General features: G+C 37.1%; 2 protein-coding genes and 1 long non-coding RNA gene across 14 annotated transcripts in view; 1 reads left to right on the top strand and 2 right to left on the bottom strand.

Moving 5' to 3' along the window:
* Positions 1-21,537, bottom strand: part of rols (zinc-RING finger and ankyrin repeat domain-containing protein rolling pebbles) — a 68,047-nt gene that overhangs the window by 23,197 nt on the left and 23,313 nt on the right. For 2 of the 12 annotated variants that reach the window (XM_089466386.1, XM_089466387.1), the window contains exon 2: positions 21,231-21,291. The exons of the other annotated variants lie outside the window; for them this stretch is intronic. The gene's annotated coding sequence lies outside the window, so the exon portion shown is untranslated. The remainder of the gene's footprint in view (positions 1-21,230; positions 21,292-21,537) is intronic. 12 annotated transcript variants of the gene reach the window in all.
* On the bottom strand, positions 1,382-14,981 carry LOC149269381 (uncharacterized). Its single transcript, XR_016269590.1, has 2 exons — positions 9,199-14,981; positions 1,382-9,140 (listed from the first exon to the last, which is right to left on the bottom strand). It is a non-coding gene; the product is annotated as an uncharacterized LOC149269381 (long non-coding RNA).
* LOC108612212 (uncharacterized) lies at positions 16,630-18,533 on the top strand. Its single transcript, XM_018005086.2, has one exon. The coding sequence runs from the start codon at positions 16,770-16,772 to the stop codon at positions 18,492-18,494; it is 1,725 nt and encodes a 574-aa protein (XP_017860575.1). The 5' UTR covers positions 16,630-16,769; the 3' UTR covers positions 18,495-18,533.

The following is a 21,537-nucleotide window of genomic DNA, read 5'->3' on the forward strand; positions in this document are numbered from 1 at the left end:
AAACAGATTAATTGTGTTGATATTTTTTAATTATAAAATGTATCGCCATATTAGATTTATAATAACTTTTCTATAATTCTGTTTTTATATATTTTTATTATTTATATATTTTTAATTTTAAACACATTTTATATATTCCATTCGTCATTTTATCATTTATTTAAGTCTCTTCATTCCTTCTGTAACTTATTGCTAGAAGATCGTTATTCTCCTCATCGCATATGACCATTAGATCTTATCCAACAAATCGCCACAAATTCTATGCATACATTAAGCTCGTTCAGCTTGATTTGCTTGCTTGAATTTTTTTCTCGTTTCTTGATTTGCTTGCCTCATGTCACAGCAATTTCCACGCTTCACAGTCGCAATAGCGGCTGCACTTGTTTGTTTATTATATTTACTTTATTTTTGTTTCATTTATCTTTTTTGTTGTTGTTATTTATTTGTATTTTTTGCAGCCGTTTGCATAAATTGTGACTGTCAATTAAATGTCGTTTGCGTTTGTCCCAGACTCCAACTGCCAATCTTTGACTGTGTGCGCAAGTCGTCTCACTGATATCTTGCATTTATCTCTGACATCAGTGGCTGCAACTACTCTGCCCCCTGCCCCTGATGCTATGCTGCTCAAGCTGCTACCGATCATCAAGCTGCTTGCCGAATGCCAATCGAAGGAATTCTTTGTTTGGCTGCACTTTAATTGATTTAATTTGAAACGCTTGGTTTATTATTTCTATTAGCACTTTGTCTTTCTGTGTCAACATTATGTAAAAATGTGTGCAACAATTGGTTGCAATTGTTTACAGCTTGGTGGCACAGCGCTGACAGCAGCACTTGTCATCATCAAGAGATGTCGATTGTTACCAGAATTTAAATATTAAAAGCTTTTCGTGAAATATTTTATCCGAGGTTGCTTAAACGATACGCAAGACTAACCAGTTTGTGACCTATGATTATATTGATAGAGTAAAAACTATGACGAGTTCTTTCTGCATATCTATCGTAATATATTCAAACAACCATATTTATTATTCATTCTATAGCAAAAACTCTACACTTATTGCTTAAACTGTGTTCAGTATTTACCCTCCTCTCTAACCTCTCAAGTTATATTTGCAATCACTTTAGAAAAGCAACTTTGAAGAGCTCATTGAGCATCGAGAATACATGATTAGCATGTTGCATATCTATAAGGATGCAATACATATATCCATATACAATATATTTCCATAGCAAGCTGCTGCTGCATTTTTCTCTTCTTTTTTTTTTTTTTTTTTTTTTTGCTCAGACCCATAAAATATGGAAATTGAACGAGGCTTTTGTAACTCTTGAGCATTCAACGTCCTATTTTGAAGCCCAGTCAAATGCCAGGCTGCAATTCCTGTTTGGTTTTTTTTTCTTTTTCAGTGGTGAGTGGGAACTGCAAAGTCGGCATCAGCTTCGACGTCGACAACGCCAACGAGAACCACGTCCGGTCGTCGTAAAGTGGATTACAAGCGCAGCCGCTCGATCAGCGTCTGGGCTTCCATTCCATTCATGCCCACTTGACAAACACTCAATACGAAGTCTGCCAGCTATTTTTCCTTTTTGCTTGCTTTATTTATTGCAAATCAAAAGTCAAAGTATTTCTCTCTTTATATGTTTTACGATTTTGTAAAGCATTGCTCTTGCCAAAAGATATTGTGATATTATTAGGCAATATGTAACGGAAAACCCTTTGGTAAATATATGGAAATCATTTTTGAATTGATATATAATTAAGGTAAAGATAAAGATGTTGGCTTAGTTTAGCACTGACTCTGTGTAGCCCTTACATTGTACTTTTGCTTATAGATATTTATAGAGCAATCTGATATTGGTAATAAAGCCAGATCCGAATTCCAATTTAAAATTGAATTCCAAATTAAAATATTATTAATTATTAATTATTAATTTATATTTATTATTTATTATTTATTATTTATTATTTATTATTTATTATTTCTTATTTATTATTTATTATTTTTTATTTATTATTTATTATTTATATTGCTGCTATTTATATGTGCTGCTATAATTTAAAGGGTATTCACTGGTCGTCATCTCACACACTTCCGTTACTCGTTTTAGTGTTTCGCCAGGTTCTCTGCGCAGCCGGCGTGGGCCGACGCCGCCGCCGCTGCCGTCGCTGCTGCTGCTGCTGCTGCTGCTGCCAGCTGCCAGAAACAGCCACGACGCACAGTCTGGGGGCCTCCAGAGGCACAGCCCACGTTGAGTCTGTGGTTGCTATAGCTGCTGTTGTTGTTGTTGCCGCCGCCTTATCATGTGGCATAAACTCTGAACTCGACACAGCTTGAACTTTCGACCGGTGTCATGGGAATGGGTAAGCCTAACCAGCAGAAGTGGACAAGGTGCCGCCAAGGCATCGAAAAAAAAAAAAAAAAGGGGCAGCTGCAGCTGCTATGCAAATTCTGCGCAACCCTCGTCCAGCGGTCGAGCCCTTGCCCCTGCCCCACTTGGCACATGGCGCAAATTATGAACAGTTGTATTAAGAGAGGCAACAAGTGTGGTCTGTCGCTGGCATTTCCCCCCACCATCCGCACCACACTTCCTCACCCATAGACCAAAAACAATTTACAAAATGTCATCCGACAATTGGCATGTCGCTTGTCATGCGCAAGCGCGGCAGATGCCACCGACAACTGTTCGTGCCACAAACAGTTGGGGTTGCAACTGGGCTACCTTTGTTTAGCAGTTGGCACGCCAATTGCCGCAAATTCCCAATAATGAGAGTCAACATAAGGTAAGCCAAATAGAGCCCATGCATGCAACAGGCTAGAAAAGAGAACTTTGAAGAGTTTGTTCAAGTAGGAAATCTATAGCAAAATAATTAAGAGCACACTGGGTCTGCTCGACTAAGAGATACCCTGAATAAAATTAGAAATTTAAATTGCTGAATATTATTCAGTGAATAATAATGAAAATAGTTTTAGGCTTTTCTATTTGAATTTATGAAAGGCAAGAGTATTAAATATTCAATAGACCTGATAACAAATAATAAGGTGAAAAGGTATCTTAGAAAGTCTACAACTTTTAAAACATTTCTTTTAAATTAATATTATGAGTAAGAAATTTATTTTTTATTTGCTTGAAATTTTGAAGAATTTTCCAAGCCAAGCCATATTATCCTTTTATATTTGTCTACCTTCAGGTTAAAATGCTTGTTCTTAAAAAATTATACACATGTATTCATTAAAGAAATATGCATGCTCGTAAGCCCGTCGTACTTTTCCCCTACCAGACGTGTAGGCCTCTCATTTTCATTGTCTTCCGCCCATGCTCACGCCCACGTGTGAGTGGGTTGCTTTTGTGGCTTCAATGCATGAAATTCTATAATAATAGTATAAGCAATTCCTCTGCCAGGCTATATAATTCTGTTTAATTTCATGGATTTTAAGCAGATTCATTTGCGCGTCTATGTGAGAGAGTGAGTCGATTTGTAAGTCAATGTACTTGTTGTACGTCCTCTCTCCCCCTCTCTCTCACACACACACACACACAAAACAATGCACTGTGAAATGCATTTAAATTGCAAAATTATGCAGCTACTGTAATGGGGGTGGGCGAGCATTAGGGGCATTCCCCCCTTTGAGCTGCGCGCTACGCATGCGCTGAACTTTTTTGCTTTTAATTTTATTAGATTTATGCGAATCGCTGAGATAGTTGCGGTTTGTATTTGCGGTTTGCGCCAAATTGATTTGAATTTTCAGCTGCATTTGTTATTTTTGTTTTTTTTTTTTTCTATTTTATTTTGGTTCAATGAATGAATTGTAATGGGCTGCCGGTTTGCCCCCACAGTGTGTGTGTGAGTGGAGCAGACATCATGTGGTTCATGTGGGCGTTTTATTTCAGTTAAATTGGCAAACCGCGGCCTGCGGTCGCCGTGAATTGCATGTAGGCGTTGTGTGTGAATATGTGTGTGCTACGTACGTATGTGTGTGAGTGTGTCTGTGTGTGGTGTGTGTTGCCTGTTGGCACCGGCACTTGTTTTCCTTTATGTAATTTCTTTGCAAATTACTTTGAATACACAAGTCTTTCTTGGCTCGACAGCAACCGCGGCAGCTTTGGGGCCTAATTCAATTTGCGGTTTATCTTCACGGCCTTAAATTGAGAATTTAACTGCCCAGCAGAGCGCACACAATTCCCAGGGCATGCCGTGGAATGTGTTCTAATAGGACTAGTCGCAAATTGAAATTACCCACAAAGTCGCTACAAAACGATTCCTTGGCATTTCTGGGAAATTGCTGCAAGGAATGTGGCTAAGGAAATTCTACAAAGACCTGCAAATTGCGCAGTTCTTTGAGCTCCAAAGATATATAATAGACTTGACTAAATTTGCATAAATTCTTAATATATATTTTTATATAAATATATTTTTGCTAAGACTATAAGCCTTTACATATATCATTTCATTAATGACTCAAGCTTTGTATCATTTTTTGTTCTTTGGCAAAAGTATCTAAAAATTGTTTTATGACTATGGAGAGCCCTTAAAAAACAGTTTCGCTTAAGATTATTTGCCATGTAGATTTACAAAGAAACTTGCGCATCGTTAACTTTTCTTGTTAACTATCTGGCAAAACTTGTTTGAGGTTCTATGAAATTATCGTAAAACAAAGCCGAATCAAGAAGAGGCACGAGTTGTCTTTTATAGAGTTGCTGCTTATAGATACACATGTATACACGCTCCTATGGATAAAGGTATGTATATAAAAAGAACAAAACTTGCTGATGCCAAAAAGATATGCGCCACAACAAATATATGTAAATTCTTAAATCTCTATGTAAATGTCGGTAGGTAGTCCATATTTATAGCTATGTAATTTGAGAACTGAAATGTTTCAATTACAGCTGACAAAATACAAAATGTCACCTGGCAGGTCAGGGCTGCCAATTTGAGAGACGGCTCAGGGTTAATTGGAGGTACACCATCATAAATAGAGAGTGGCATGTGACCCTCTCCTCCCCCATTCCCCCTACCCTAGCCTGATGTGGAGTTTCACAAATATGCGTATTCATTACAATTGATTGACAGACTAGACACAAACCACGAGCGTAACAATTCAGGCTTGAAGTGCGCACCCAACGAACCATGGTCCATTTACCATTTACCAGTTACCATCTACCTGCTATGTGCTAACCAGAGGCCAACGATTTGCAGTTCCAATTAAATTTAAACGCCAAACGCGCAAATCAGAAAAGGAACCAGAAAGAACTGGTATGTGACTGACAGATACTCTATAATGGAAAATATAATGTATTCAAACTATATATCTATATTCGACAAACAGAATTTCAATTTATAATATGACAATAAGTCATTAAACCCTACCATATCATGGATATTATTTCTATTTAACTATATTGATTTATTTTAATTTCTTGATATAAACCTTATATTAAGCTTCTCTTTATTTACTGGATATTTCAAAATTGTTTCATTTATCGTATTCATTTGTTGATATTAAAAGATCGATTCTTTTGCCAACTTCGGCTCTATATTTTCAGGCTATTTCTAGCGTATATAAATATTAATATCAAAGAAAATTATTTCTGTTTATTATACTAATTTTTCTTGAAATTAACTTCAGCTATTGCTACTTACTCTTCATTTACAGGGTATGTCTACCAATAACCAATCTGTGTCTGGCAATGACATGGAACATTTTCCAGCACAACGATTTTTCTTTGTTTCGCTGAGATTTAACAAAATTACTTTTGCGCTTTGGTCAGGCTTTGCAGTGTTTCTGGTTTTTATGCCCCTTTAATTGGTTTTGTAGCTTTATTTTTTGCTGTCGATTCCATTTCCCCCCCTTTAATTTAAAGGCGAAGTGTAAAAATAGCTTCATTGTTTTGGTAAAACATTTTCAAGTTCAGTGCGTGGGCAGCAAAAACAAAAAATAGTTAAATAAAAAATTTAACATTCAAGTTTCGGTTAGCTAGCCCTTGTTCGCTAGCTACATATCTCTCCATCCCTCTCTCTCTACCTCTCTCTTTTGCACTTTTTCCATCTTTCTCTCACTTGTTGAGTTTCCGATTTCGAGCTGTAGCTTTGCGTGGGTCATGGTTGGCTTTTGTTGTGGCTGTATTGGTTAGCGTGGCTATTAGATATATGTGTGAGACCATGTGTATGTGTCTGTGTGTGTGTTTGGATTGTGTTTGTCATCGCCTGTGCTCGCCTGCATGAGTCAGCATCCCAACGCGTCGGAAGTGGGACGACCATGCAAAGTCTGTAATTACATACACCACAAATGCATACCGCACACCACACACACACACTGCGCACACACACATCAGATTCGATTTGCATTTTTTCAAGAGAATATTTTTTGCACGACTGAAATCGACAGTTGAAATTAAAAATTCGCTTCGCTTTGATAACCATATGATAATTTATAGGCAACAACGATGGCCTAACTTAGTTCCTCTTAAATGCATTTAACTAAAATATGTGAACTCAAGTAGTGAAGCTCAACTAGTGTAAGAGATCCAATTTCCACAGTCATTGCGATTCCCTCAACTGTGTCAGAGACCACCATCAGCCCCACACAGGATGCATAAATCATTCTGGCAGAGTGAATTTACAAATAAACGCAAGGTAGAAAGTGCGAACGGTGTGTTTAAATAATACTTATACAGAAATTAAAAACAATGAAATGTGCAGCGAAAAGAGACAAGGGCCGAGCTGAACGGTAGGCAGGTGGTGAGAGTTGTTGGTAAAATCAAATTAAGCGCGAAATTGGTTGATTTCTCGAGTGGAACTGTGAAAACGAGTTAAGAGCTGAAGAGGAAAAAGTGTCATAAACCCTTAAAGAGTTGCCGGTTAAATGAGTTGCAAACAAATCGCAGCTCATAAATAACCCAAATGGTCGCTCGATTGGCAAATTTCGTGAGATTTTTGCCTTTTGATGCGCTCGCAGTTCGTGAAAACGTGAGCGAGAAGCGTTACCTAAGCATAGCCAGCGGGTCCATAGAAAAACCAAAAAAGAGACTGTGAGCAGGAAAAGCGAGGCGTAGCCCGACGTCGATATGAACGGTACGTGTGGTAAGCTCTAACTCAAGCTCAATTCCTGGAAAATCTATTAAACTCATAACTTTTTGTGGCTTTCGCAACGCTCTGTGCCATGTGTCAACTGTGGCAAGTGGCAAGTGGCAAGAACCAGTTGCTACCCAGCACGTTGGCCCTTTCAAATTATGTGTGTGAGAGATAAACAACATGCCGTAGAATGTCACAACTTTCAAGGAAATCAAATGTTGTTTATCTAATGTTCCGGTTCAGTCGGTAGCTGACATTGGCACATGAAATGTAACTGATTACGGAAAATGTTTGCTGCCATGTATCTGATGTGCGATTGCGATTCGCTAGAATTAACACACGTAGTATATCATTAAAATGAATAGTAGAAGCGTATATATAGATGGTGTGTGGAAGGCAAAAGTGGAAATAAAAGAGCTATAGAATAAGTAGACATCGAATAGAATAGGAGTGAGCAGGAAAAAAGAAAATTTTACATGGTAATTAGAAAACATACAATTATTCATATGCAATTTTAGATGCTTATGTAATGAAGATATATAAATCAAGGTACATATACAATCGGTACAGGTAAAAATATAGATAAATATATATAGCAACGTACAGATACAGATACATATACACATAGATACATATGTATATATAGATTCATTTGTATTCAAAAATATCTAGATTTATTAAATTTTCTGCAATACTAAGTATCTCATTAAAACAACTCCCACAATTCAGAATTAATTTATGATTTACTCAAAAATGGAAAGCTCTTATCATATGCCTTACCCTCATCAATAAGTCAAAACCAAAGCATAGTTGATGCAGCCAACACATTCACCAAAAACCAAAATGAAGAAGAATTTAAAAACATGCAAATCAAATTAAACCAAGCAAGAAACTCAAGTATCATATAACGCAAGTTCTCTTTTATCTGCTAGCATTGACCCAGTTCCCGGAAAGGTAAGACGGCATTTTCAGCAGACGATAAAAATTGTTGACACATTTCTGTGTGGACACATCTTCTTCTTCTTCGGGCAAATATAACTCTAACTCTATAACTCTATTAGTGATGTCAAAGCACACACACGTACGTACTGCGTGTGGTTGTGTGTGTGTGTGTGTGAGTGCGTAAAAATAAATGAATGTTTATTGCTTTTTAAGCTGCACATTTAAATGTGTGTCAAAGCTGGCCGGAAACTTGGCAAAAAACAAAAAGCAACACAAAATATACGAAAATCTATATGAATAAAAAAAAGCCACGCAACTGAACTCGTAATGCGAATATGCATAAATCAAATGGCACTTCCGCTGAGCGTGGGCTTTATGAGAGAAACACAAGAAATACGCTTAACCAAATGAAAAGTGACAATTTTATTGGAAGACAACGCAGCAGACAGAAGCCCGAAAATCTAGAGAGCAAATGTTAATGCAGACAGACATACTTGCTAATTATTTGGATACCCTGTTCCAATTGGTAAAGGTCTAATATACAGTTCCGAAGACCTAAAATACGAAAAACTGCAAAATGTGAATATTCAATTAGAAAATATAATATTGAAGTTTATGAAGAATGTTACAAAAGCTAAAAAAAAAAACTGGCCTATTTAAATAAATAATTTATTATCAGTTTACATCTGCATTGTTGATTGTTTTTCACTAAACTTGCAGGGTATCTTCCAATCCTCAAGTTGTGTGCATTTTGCCACCTTTTCTTAATCTAGTGCAAATTGTGCTTGACTTTTATTTTCAGTTTTTCTTCTTTTTTTTTTTTTGTGGGATAAACCCACACGCAAACAGCGCAGACAACGCGTCCACTCACTCGTCATTTCAGCTCATACGCCCCAGCTGGAGCGAACAGCTGATTCATTCATTCAATCGCTCATTCGTTGGTTCATTCATTAGTTTACGTTTCACGTAGCATTTATGCGACATTTTTGACAAACAATCTTCAAAGACCGGACCTCGACTCGACTTGACTCGACTTGCCCCAACTTAACTTGACTCTGCACTACTGTGGGTCGCAACTGTGGTCCAAGCGGTTGGGCTGCCCATAATTGGCAGCGACCATCGATTTCTATAGATTCCAGTTAGTTAATGCGGGTCGCTCTTGTAGCTGGTGGGCTAACACTCACATGATTTTGTGTTAAATACATCTCTTTCAATTTGTGGCTAATTTATGAAAGCCTCAATTTGTTTGGCTCTAATCGCCTACTACAAAAGCGGGCTAAATGCAGTCCGAACAGGTGTCAAACAAAAATGATGTAAATCAATTGGAAAATTCATTGTAATTGTGAAATAAAAGATTTTTATATAATAAGAATATAATTGATTTCTATTGAAACTTTAATTAAAATTCTCTTAATAGTTTCTCACGCTTCTGCAAACTCTTTTTGGCACTTTAAATACTTAAAGAGTAATTAAGATATGCTCATAAATCTATTTCAACATTCAGAATTTGCAAGGCAAATGATTTTTTTTTCTTCTATTTTGTTTTGTTTGACTAACAAAAACAAATTTTGAAATGCTCCTAAGAGCTGAACCCACAATTTGTTGTACCATCAATTTGTGGGCGAATTAGCATTTATTTATTTTTTCTTTTCTTTGCTTTGTCTTCTAAGTAAACAAAATTAATTAGTTTTCAATGAAAATGAGCATTTAATTTGTATGGCGGCTTTTCGTTTCGAAAGAAATTCCGAGTCTCTTAATTGCGTGAAATTAATTTCAATCTAATTTTTACGAAAACACTTCGCTAACTAGTCGAGGCACGTGAATGCGATGCACAGATTATATTTTATATATTTAGTCCTAAACTATGCATTTTATATTGGACCTCTCGCCCCTACTTATGTTCAAATTAATGCTACAAGGTCGGCTGGCTCTCAGTTGTTTTGATTGGACGATTTAATTTTGAACTTTGTTTAGTTTTTGAGGCTTGGTCAACATTTGGAGCTGATGCTTAGGTGATAAAAATGGTTTATTGTTGCGGCTTATATTAAAATCAAAATTCAATTTAACAATAACAATATTGATTTGCATAAAGTGATGAAATTTCCGGTCGAAATATTGGAAAATATACAATAACAAGTGAAAATTATATATACTATCTCATGGATATCTGATTACAAAGGGAGAAATTTCGAACAAGTTATGAAAATGGAGTTTATAATGATGTGACTTAATGATAGCTATTTGTTATAAAAACTGGTCCAAATTTATTATATCTGTAGAGATCGGAAAGTTGATTAGTAATCGAATGCCTATTTTGTATTTAATATCCGTAAATGTCAATGATATCAAAATACTTTGTAAAAACATAGATAAGAGTTGATTTTTCTCAAGTTTATTTTCATTATTACAGTATTTATTTATCGATCTTTAATATATGCATAATTAATATTCGCAAAGCAGCGCCGTTAGCATCGGAAATCGACTTTTGTCTTACGGTTTCTGGCAATATTTCTGTTGCGGCTGTCAAATATTATATTATTTTTCACATCATTAGAAGATCTTCGTAGATGATTTCCTAATATTGATTCTATGGCCATAGTTTACATTTATCTCATATGTGTTGAGCTTCTGCTGACTACCGATTGCGGTTGGGTCTATTATGCTAATGAGGCGTCTCTGGCAAAGCGGCTTAAAGTGGAAGTGCTGCTTGCCAATCGCCACAGAACTTGAAAACAAATTATATATATATAAAATATATACATATATGTATATTCACACAAATATCGATATATTCTTTTTTCAATATTGTGCATACATTTGCATAAATTGCGTTGTGGGAACGCGCGTGCGCTGCGGCCAGCTCCATAGATAGACTCAGCTATGCAGACCCCAGTTTGCGTCTGCGTCTCCAACTCTTTGCCAGCCCCGCAGCCGATGAGCCCCAGAGATTCTTGGTTGGGGATTGACAAGCTTTCAGCATTGGCTTGGCGCTCGATGACTATCGGTGCTTCACGATGAGGCGCTGAGCTGCATACAAATGAGTTTACGGCGTGTGGGCGCCACTTGATAGGGGGCGGGGGCAGCCGAGACGAGTTGCATGCAACGCCTGGGGACCATAACACGTCGACGACATGCTCCGGCTGCCGCTGCTGCTTCTTTTTCTTCTTCTTCTTTTTTCCTATTGGACACTCATTGGCCTCTTATTGTCATAATGGACTCATTTGTGGCGCTTTCTAAGCCGTCTGCGCCTCATTAATCATCGACGAGGCGTGGCATTTAGTTTTTCGGCTCGTTGTAAATATTTTGACCAATATTTTGTGCTAGTTTTTTTTCTGCTTGAATTTAATTTTGTTTTGGTTTACATGGTCGCCGGCTTATTGTTGTTGTTGTTGCTGTAAATAGAGCGTGTGATTGACAGCGGCTCTTTGAATGTATTTTATCTTTTATTTTCTACTCTTTTTTCGTCTCTATTTTTTTGTGTGAAGCTCTTTAATTCGCTTTGATTGATTGATTTGGGGGTTTTGTAACACAGAATTGGCGATATCTATATGAAATTATGAAATCTTTCACTAACCAACTTCAAATTACTCAAATTGGCTTTCAAATTTCTTTGATTGACAAGTTGAAAGATTGGCCGCTTAAAACAAATTGATGTGAATAAAATTATTAAATAATTTCGGAAGCAGTTTTAATAGATCTTAATTTGATATAATTTAGTCAAATTGAAAGGGTGCCAGAAGTGAGAAGAACGAATAAACATAAACGAAAGTAAGAAAATGAAATATCATATTTTTTGCTAGTATCAAGTTTGAAATATAAAAGAAAATCGCTTAACCAAAAATGTAGGAATTCTAAAGATGCTTTTAGAAAAATTTGGGATAAAGAAAAATTTAGATAAAAGTAGATGATAATTTCTTATTAAATGAACTGTACATAAATTATTATCAGCTTTTTTCAATTCAACTGAAGTGCTAATATTATATGATTATATTATACTCTAAGAGTTCTGCTCACATTAGCATATTTATAATAATTTTTCATGTTGCTAAGCCTCAATTAAAAGTCTATTTCACTAATGAAACAACAGCCATCCCAAGAGACTTCAACAGACACTGAATAAACTACTAATAAAATTGACATGAGAAACAGCAACAACAACAACAACATAAATAGCAGCAACAACAACAACTCAACTTCAGGTGTGCCTGACAAATCGATGTAAAGCTCATGTTAACCGATAATGGGGCTCTCAATAGACACACATGCAATTGGCTATGCTCTTTAGAGCGTGTAGCATATACAAAACGCAAAGTTAACAAATTTGCCGTCTAAAACGTGATCGAGTTGGCATTGAAAAGTGCCTGGACCAACCTAACATGACGATAATAATGCTATAGAGCGGCTTATGAAATTGTATACACATACATATATGTATTGAGAGACGTCTAATGGAAGGCATCCAGAACATTTCAATTGATAATGAAAACACACAATTAAAAGTTCAACTGATCTAACCCCGCGCCACAAAATTGAAACGCCTTCAAAAATAATAGAAAGAAAAGACGCGCTTTAGTTCCATTTGATGGCGGACTTTAGTTTCGGAAACGGTAGAACAAAGACATATCTAATACGGGTCTCTAAACTTATGAGTGCTGTTGTTGCTGTCGCTGTAATTGTTGTTGTTACTGTTGTGTTTATTGTACGCTATTTACACGAAAAATGACATAAGCCGTAGAAGTATTTCTTGAGCAAGTCGAGTACAGCAAACAACTCTGAAGTAAATTTGTAAGAAATAACATGTATGAGTGCTAAAGGCGGGAATGCTAATCAGCATATACCCTGCAATCAGTTAAGTCTGGTGAATTCTTCCTGTTTACGAATAGGGTATAAATATTAAATTGAATAGGGCATAAATATTTATTAATAAATAAATAAATAAATACTAAAATAAATACTCTATATGATCTGTGCACATTCATATCATATGGTATGTCTAGCATCAGGTTCTACTGAAAATAGCAAATTAGGATAAGACATGATACATACATATATGAAATCAGCCACGCCTTGTTCTGCCTATTACATAAGCTGTCACCAAAACAATATACCCTATTTGGACATATTGAATGTCTATAGGGTATAAAAACCATTTCGTATATTAACAATTGTAAATGGCCGTAACGAAAGAGAATATTTATACAAATTATACTTGAAATGTTGCTTGTCAAAATTTATGCCAAGTATTAAAGTAAATGCCATTAGTCATCAGCTGAAAGAACATTTACTTAGGCAGCCGTGCTAATATTAAGAAAGCTGTAGATGAATAAAATATGTACTAGTGCCCTATTGTAATAATTTTGATAAATTGCCAAATATATATTTAAGAGAATTCAAAGCCGACTACATTTGGCCGTGGCTTATGATTCGTAATCTCGGATATAGGTCTATGCCTCTAAATTTAAATAAACAAACGATGCACAATAAAAGTTGGCTAAACATAAACCTTGGCTATATGTAGGACTATCGGCTTTTTATGGCAAAGCAGTAGCTAACAATTTAGCATTGGGAAAGGCACTGACGATGTGGACATCGGTGCTTCAAAGCTTGTCAGTCAGTGTAGATCTTTAAAGTGTTTACGATGCTTAAATTACATTTTCTGTGTGCTAGTGTGTGCGAGTGTGTGCGTGCGTGTGTATCGGTGTATGCCGTGCAAAGTGGTAATATGTATGCTACGCTCTAAAGTTGTTTAGATTGAAACGTCTTTTAATTGCATGTTAATTGCCCGAACCACAATCGAGACGAACAACTGGCGAATGTGGACGCGTTCCGAGACGCAGTTAAGATCTGCAGAAGATACAAAGTGCCAGACAGCGACTTCGTCTTTTGCTTCTGGCCAAACTTGGAGCCCGGAGCTGCCGGAGCAGTCAGTGGACATTGCTTGGGGACTTTTGAGAATGGTCGCGTTTTGCTTTTTGCTTTTCTTTCTCTTTGCGGTCTGAAAAACTGGACAGAGGCAAACTGGAGAAGTGCATGAAGTTTGTTCTATAAGAAACAGTTGCACTCATTTGTTGTCCCAGTCGCCATCATTGTTCTTGCTCTTGTTGTTTATCTCGCTCCTCTCACCTGGCCGTTCTCGTGTTGTCCGAGTGCCCACTGCATAAAGTACGTGTGGCTATGGCTATGGCTATGGCTCTTGTTCCAGACACTGCCCCCGGCTTTACTGTCTCTCGACAAAGACAAGTTTTTCAAGTTTTCCGACAGGGGCACATGAAGTCATTCAAGTGGCAACCAGCAACAGCAGCCCAAAGCCAAGCCGAACCGAACCGAACAAGGGCCAAGACACAGAGGTTGCCGCAAGAAGGCACAATTTTGCTTCTGTTGCTTTTGTTGTCTGTTGTCTGTTGACTGTTTGTTGTTGTCCAGTTGTTTAGTGCTGTCATTTGCACTTGACGTTGAAGTGAACTAGCAGCAATTGCATTCAGCTGGCAAACTGTTGCTGTAAAGCTTATTTATCCATACCTAAAGTCTATAATTCCATCAGTTGAAGCTTACGAGGAATCAATTACCTCAGATAAGATTATTGTTACTAAGAAATTGGCCAGATAACAAAATTTTAATGAGTTGGTTTAATGGTTAGTGAAGAAAAAATGACAAAGCTAAGACAAAGGGAAAAGGTTGGTAGGGTTATAAATAAAACAATTTTGTTTTTATATTATAAAATATATTAGATAGTTAATCTTATATAAAATTGAAATTCCAATATTAAATATATATTACTTATATATTTTAGTTAAGCATTATCTGTGTAAACTCCCATGAATTCTAGCTACCGCATTCATTTCTAAATTTAACATAAAATGAACACTTAACAGACTTTCAACATATGATTATTATTATGGGTTCATGTTAATTGTAGAGCTATGTAATGACATAGCTCTACAATTAACATGAACCCATAATAATGTAATTTTTTTCCAATTGGAATTTCTAAGGAGTATCCCGTAAAAGAATATCTTAAGTAGATGTCAAATAAATGTCATGACTGAATATTTATCGATAAAGTCTCAAGTCGCTTTTAATGCCCTCTAACCACCTCAATATGCTGGACAAGTGGCATAACCTATTAAACACACTTACAGATATGACTAACTAGTTTACCTTTATCGCGAGTTTTATTGCCTTTATTTATGGGCGAGGCCTTCATAGCCTACCACGCCGCAGACAATGTTGAATCACTGACCCAATTCAAGGGCCCAATTGTTACGCTTCAGTATTTCACATTACTTTTGTTTCTCAGTGCTTTAGATTTGGCACAACCCGAATATATTCAATTCAAATTCGATCCACAAACTTCAACGAATATAAAGCGCACAATCTTGCTCAGATCTAGCTTTATGTGAGGCAGTTAGGGACAGTTTACAAAATACTGTTTGCTTTGAAATATATATTACAGACTTTTGAGTTTACAATGGGTTCATTGTAAGACTTTTAGTGCCCATTCGCAGTTAAGTGTTAATTAAATTTATTTGAACCTCAGCTGCAGAGATACAGATACGATTCATTGGATTTGAATGTGAGCCAAATGAAGCGTGCCCAAACAGATTTGTTTTGTGCCCTTTTCTGGGTTCGGTAGCTCTTAACACCACACACAACTTGTAATAGGCGATCGGGAAATGAGTTGACAATTTGTGATTTTGTGGGCATTCCAAAACTCAGCTCAACTAGTGACCAGTTTATGTGTATTATGCATCATGAAGTACGCCCGTAAATTGCGCACATTCAACAATTTTATTTTTTATTTTTTTCTTTTTATTTACTTTTTTATCAGCAATGCCCGTCACCAGATTCACATTGAGCTGTTGCAGTCGCTTGCAAAATGGCCAAGACATAAGTTTTGGACATAATTAAGCCATCGCGAATGGCATTCGGGGAAAATGTTTGCCATTTGCGTTGACAGTTGTCAGCAAGCGCTAACTTGGCTAATTAATCAAAATAATGACAACATATCTGGCCTAAGTGACTTGACAAAATTGACATTTCTCGTACACAAAGTATCACAATTAGTAGTTTAACCAAGTATTAGAAAAATGCAAATATCCGAATACACACTGAAATCCATTACAATTTGAGAAGATAAAAATTGTTATTAAAATATACAACAAGTGGGCGATACACTGAGAGAATAAGTTGTGAACTGAAAACTTATTTTAGAAAAATTAGATTGAAATTTAATAAATTAGTCTTACTCAAATTAATAAATATTATTGTTTTATTTTACTAAGGAAATATGAAACCTTTTTAAAATTCGAGAAAGATTGTATATAATATATAATATTATATATATAATATAAGAAAGTTGATATATATCGCACAAGAAGCAGAATAAATTATTAACACTATTTCATATTATCGGTCTTTACACATAATCCTATTCCAAAAAAATATGACGTAATAAGAACATAATCCTTACATGTAGCATTTCACATGATATTATGCAACCATAATGTGATTTACATATATAAAATAAATATATCATATAATATTATATCTCTGTAAATTATCATTTTCTCTCTCTCTCTCTCTCTCTCTCTCTGTCTTTCCAAAAAAGAAATTCATTTTATTCATACAATATATGGCTATTCAATATCTCCATAACTACGAATCGCGCTCCTTGACAACATTTAACAAACCCGATAATAAACACCCGACCAATAGCTGCCTGCAAAATTTTCAGTAAATTCTCCAGTTCAGCGCCATGCAGTACAGTTGGCTGCCACAGGAGCGACGCCAGGTGAAGATACGAGAGAAGCCGCCATTGGTTATATCGCTGCAGCGCTATGAGCGGATCCAAGCTAATGCAAACAAAGCGGCTGAGCAGCAGCTGCAGGAAAAACAGAAGCAACGTCAATTAGATAACGAGAGGTTACGCCTTGGCGGCGAGGAGCTACTTCGACGCTTTGCTGGACGCAATATATGCCCCACGGAGCAGGAGCAATGCCAAAGGGACCAATTGGAGCAGCAGCAACAGCAGCAGTTGGCCAAAGAACGGGCGCAGGAGGAGAGCATTGCGGTACAGCGAGAGGAGCAGCTCAGACAAAAGCAACGCATCGAGAAGGCGCAACAGCTGCTGGAGCAACTGCGTCCGGGTCCGCGAGAGCTGCACTGCGCCAAGCTGCAGAGCGAGGTGCTGCGCGGCATCATTACCCAGAGGCAGCTGCAGACACAGTTTGCGGCAGCCACCGAGCAGCAGAGAGATCTGGACAAACGCATCTACAGCGAACAGGTGCTCAATGGGCTAGAAGAGGCGCAGTTGCGCCAGAAGCAGCGCAGCCAGCAGCTGAGCGAGCACAAGCGGGAGCTGCTCAAGTCCATTGAGCAGCGTCAGCAGGAACGTAATGCGACGAAAGCTGAGCAATTGGAGAGCGAACGACAAGAACGAGAACGCAATGAGCTGCAAGTGAAGCAGCACCAAGAAAAGGAGCGCGCCGAGCAGACGGCCAAGATGCAGCAGACCCGACAGTATGCATTGGCTTCGCTGGAGGCAGCTAAGCGCCAAAGGCAGCAGCAGCAGCTGATAGACAAGGTGGAGCTGACGCTCTGCGAGGTGCACAACGAGGCCAAGGCCAGGCTGGACAGCCTGAAGAACGATCTGTCCAAGCAGCGCGTGCAGCGGCGACTGCAGCTTAACGAGCAGCTGGCACAGCAGCTAGCACCTCGGCTCCACTACAGCGCTAGCAAGGATCAGCGACGCCACGAGCGGCAGCTGGCGGAAATGCGACGAGCGCACAGTGTGGAGCAGCAGGCACGTCGCCAGCGGCTGGAGCAGTCTAAAGCCCAACGCCAGGCCATGCAGCGAGAAGAGCAGCTGCAGGCCGAGGCAGCCAAGCAGCGGGCAAAGGCGGAACACAACGACGACGTAGCTATGCGACTGGAAAACGAACGCATTCACGTGCAGTTCAAGCTGCAAGAACGCCAGGAGCAACTGCGTCGCCAGCACGAGCTGCGCGCTGAGCTAGACAAGCAGGAGCAGCAGCGACGCGACGCGGAAGCACGTCCGACCACGAACTACAATCGCTTGGCGCAGCTGGAGTGCCTGCGTGAAGATGCTCGCTTCATGGACTACGCCCACCGACTGATGATCGAGGCGCAGAGCAGAGGCTGTCCCCTGCAGCCCTTCATGCGCGTCTTGGAGCAGTACAAGAGCGCGAATCGCATTGGCGCCGAGGTGCGTGTGCCGAGGCATCTGGTTACGAAGTTGACCCTGGGACGACGCACCAAAGGAGATAGCCCAGCAGAGCAGCAAGAGAGCAAGGAACAGAGCACGAGTGAGGAAGAAGAGTACAATAGAAGAATAGAGGAGACGCTGAAGAAAATTGAAGCTCTCGTTTTGGAAGACTCCAAACGAAAAGATGAGAAGAAGAACAAAGAAACGGAGGGATTACAAAGTAATTCGAAAGAAGAAGGAATAAATGGAAAATGAATGTATCTAACTTGAATATGCAATTTAAGATATAATATATTTATGGAGCTATCCAAAACTAACTATAAACTTGTTTACTTTTTTTCTCATTGATTAACGAAAATTGAATACAAAAAGTTAAAAAAAAGGCAAGTTGAAATATAATATATATGGAAATCAAGAATTTCATATATGCATTTTCAACTAAATAAAAAATCAGCCAATAATATAGATAATATTTCCAGTTTTAGAAGAAGTTTAAATCTCCTACATATCTTTTAAGAATTAGAAATTACAGCTCCATATGAAAAGGACTGGATCATTTTTTCCAGTTTTAGAAAAAATAAATCTCTTAAATGGATATACTAGAAAAGCTATATTAAACGCTTTATTTCGTAGAGTATTTAACATTCGATACCCTTGGCATGCGCATCCTTACATATTTGTAGGAAACCTTTGCCATTAAAATTCTGTTTGCAAATTGAAACCGAAATAAAATATCAGCTAAATTAGCGAATACTTTTGGATTAAATTCCCCGTTGTAACGACCTCAGCGGACAGTTGTTCGAGTTCAAAGTGAACCTCGTATCAATTTCCCATTCGCAGGTTCCATTTGCATTACTCATGGCCTGCAATGCACTTGCGGTAATCGGAATCGAATACCAACATTCCCTCTCTCTGTCTCCCTCTCTTTCTCTTTCTCTCTCCAAATTACGTTAGGCGAGTCGCGTATATTTATGGGGCATGTTTTTGTGGATGCCACAAAAGTGTTTTTTCGCTGCCTTTTTATTTTCAGGTGGTGAAAGGCACTTTAGGCAGTTGCATGTGAGATTGTCATCAAATATTTGCAGCAGCAAGTGGATAAATTACTGTAATTTACATTTGCCAGTTGCAACAACTCGATAATTTATGTGGAACAATCAGATGAAGCTTGGTAAGTGCTCGAAATAAAAAATATTGCCTGAATTAACGTGCGACTACTAAGAAATTCTATATGGAAGCTGTATGGGGTTTGAATATGGTATTAACAGAGGCATAATTTCTTATAAAAGCTTAGAGCAGATAATTCATGATATTTTTAATGGACCTAAAAGCGTAAATTCTTCGTTGAATAAAAAAAATGGAAAAATATTTTTGCCATATCCCTAATAATAAAATAATGAGAAATATGTTAAAATTTAAAATTTGAGTTAAAATTTGCTTGGCAAAACCGTTAAAAAATATGTCTTAAACTCGATTTATATTAATTTCCAAATATTGATAAGTAGCACATTGTACAGGTCAAGCCATGTCAGTAAGCCCTTCGAAACTAGATTCAGCTTATTAGTTTTCCTAACTGGAAATTAATTAAAGTTTTCTTTCATTCTGATATTACTCATTCGTAAACTCAAGTTAGGAGTTTAATCAAACAAACTAGTGAAGCCAAAGAACTTCTCACTCGTTCCGCATTCTACCTACGCTACGTTCCACCCTAAAAAAAGCCCACTAAAGTGTCACAAAATTGAATTATCTCTGATCGAGTTACGTTCTATATTTGTGTCGTCTTTCATTTACGTGTTTGTGAAGTCATGTCAACTGGATTTTGGTGGTTTGTTTTTCTGCTGTTTGTTGTCTAAGCAAATGTCTGACAATGAATGGGAGTGTGTAAGTCTATGAGTGTAAGTGTGTGAGTGTGTGTGTGTGAGTGTGTATGCGTGTGTGTATGTATGCCTGAGGCTTAAAGGTTTTATCTTTTTCATGTTCGCTGTGAACTTGTTGATTTTAGATACAAAAGTCGCTGTCGTTGTCGCTGTTGTCGTTGTCGTTGTCGTATTTGCGCAACCAAAAACAACTAGAATTGTCGAAACAACCACAAATACGAAGGTTAATGTATCTTCACATCTTTCAAGCTATATCTATTGCAAATAAAACAAATACACTGCAATATATATTTCAATGCTTCAAAGAAGTTTCAAAGTGAGCTTCACTTTTCAGTTGACGTTTCTTATTTGATTTTTTTTTTTTTTCATTTATTTATTTTTGCAAGTCTGCTCGTTGCCAAACTTTGTAGCTTTGCCGACGCTTATATATGTACATATACATATATTTATATATATACCGCGTTCTGACCGAGTTCTAAGAAGAGACAACAGTTTTTATTTTATTTTTGTCTGGCCAAAAATTGAGCTGTGCAAACATAAATTTGATTCTGAATTATGAATTTTGTATGAAACAGCAGCAAAAAAAAGGGCAAGGTTCTTAAGTTTGAGCTCCTTTTGTTGCTCGCTGATGCGCAAAAATTTGCCAATTAATCAAAGGATCTGCGGAATGAAACTGGCTTCTGAGAGCGCATTCTAAATGCTATCCTAATTAGGTTTAATGAGCTGGCAAACTAATATGACAAAGGAAATTATTAAATTTATATTTGAGTAAAACAATAAAACAGGTAAACTTCAAGCTTTTAGATAAATTATGCTTTATCTTTTATCTATGTCTGTAATACCAGTTTTTAATAGTTATCTGTGATCATAAAATACGAAGAGCTCAGGTTAAGCACCTTTTGCCTTATCTAAATTTCTCATTATATTTAGTTTGCTTAGCCTCAACAACTGACTAACGCTGAAGTCACTCAGTTGAGTCATTTATCTCATCAATTCAAGGAATGTGTTAATAAACGCGTAGCTGAAGAAAAAAAAAACAGCTAACTAATTGGCAACAAATATATATGTTTTGAAAAGTTTTTATCCGAGCTTAAAGTAGATATCTCTTCAGACTTACGTTCATTTTATTTTCGACTTTCATGACAGACAAAGTGATGTAAAAGGCGTGTGAAACTTACCTGAAACAGAAAAAAGTGAAATTTATTAGTAAATGAGAAAAATACATACATATATTATATATATATTTGATAAAAATATATATTTTTTTATTTATATAAAATTAAATATATAAAATTAAAACTAAAGGAAATATGACTTCCTCGAATGTGCGAGAAAAAAAAAAAACAATAAATTAAATTAAAATAAGAAAATAGAAAATAATAAATAATAAATTGAATTGTAATGATGAAAATAATATTATTGTT

The sequence above is a fragment of the Drosophila arizonae genome, chromosome 4 (assembly GCF_054131065.1).
Source record: "Drosophila arizonae isolate 15081-1271.41 chromosome 4, UAZ_ARI_1.0, whole genome shotgun sequence".
Taxonomy (NCBI): Eukaryota; Metazoa; Arthropoda; class Insecta; order Diptera; family Drosophilidae; genus Drosophila; species Drosophila arizonae.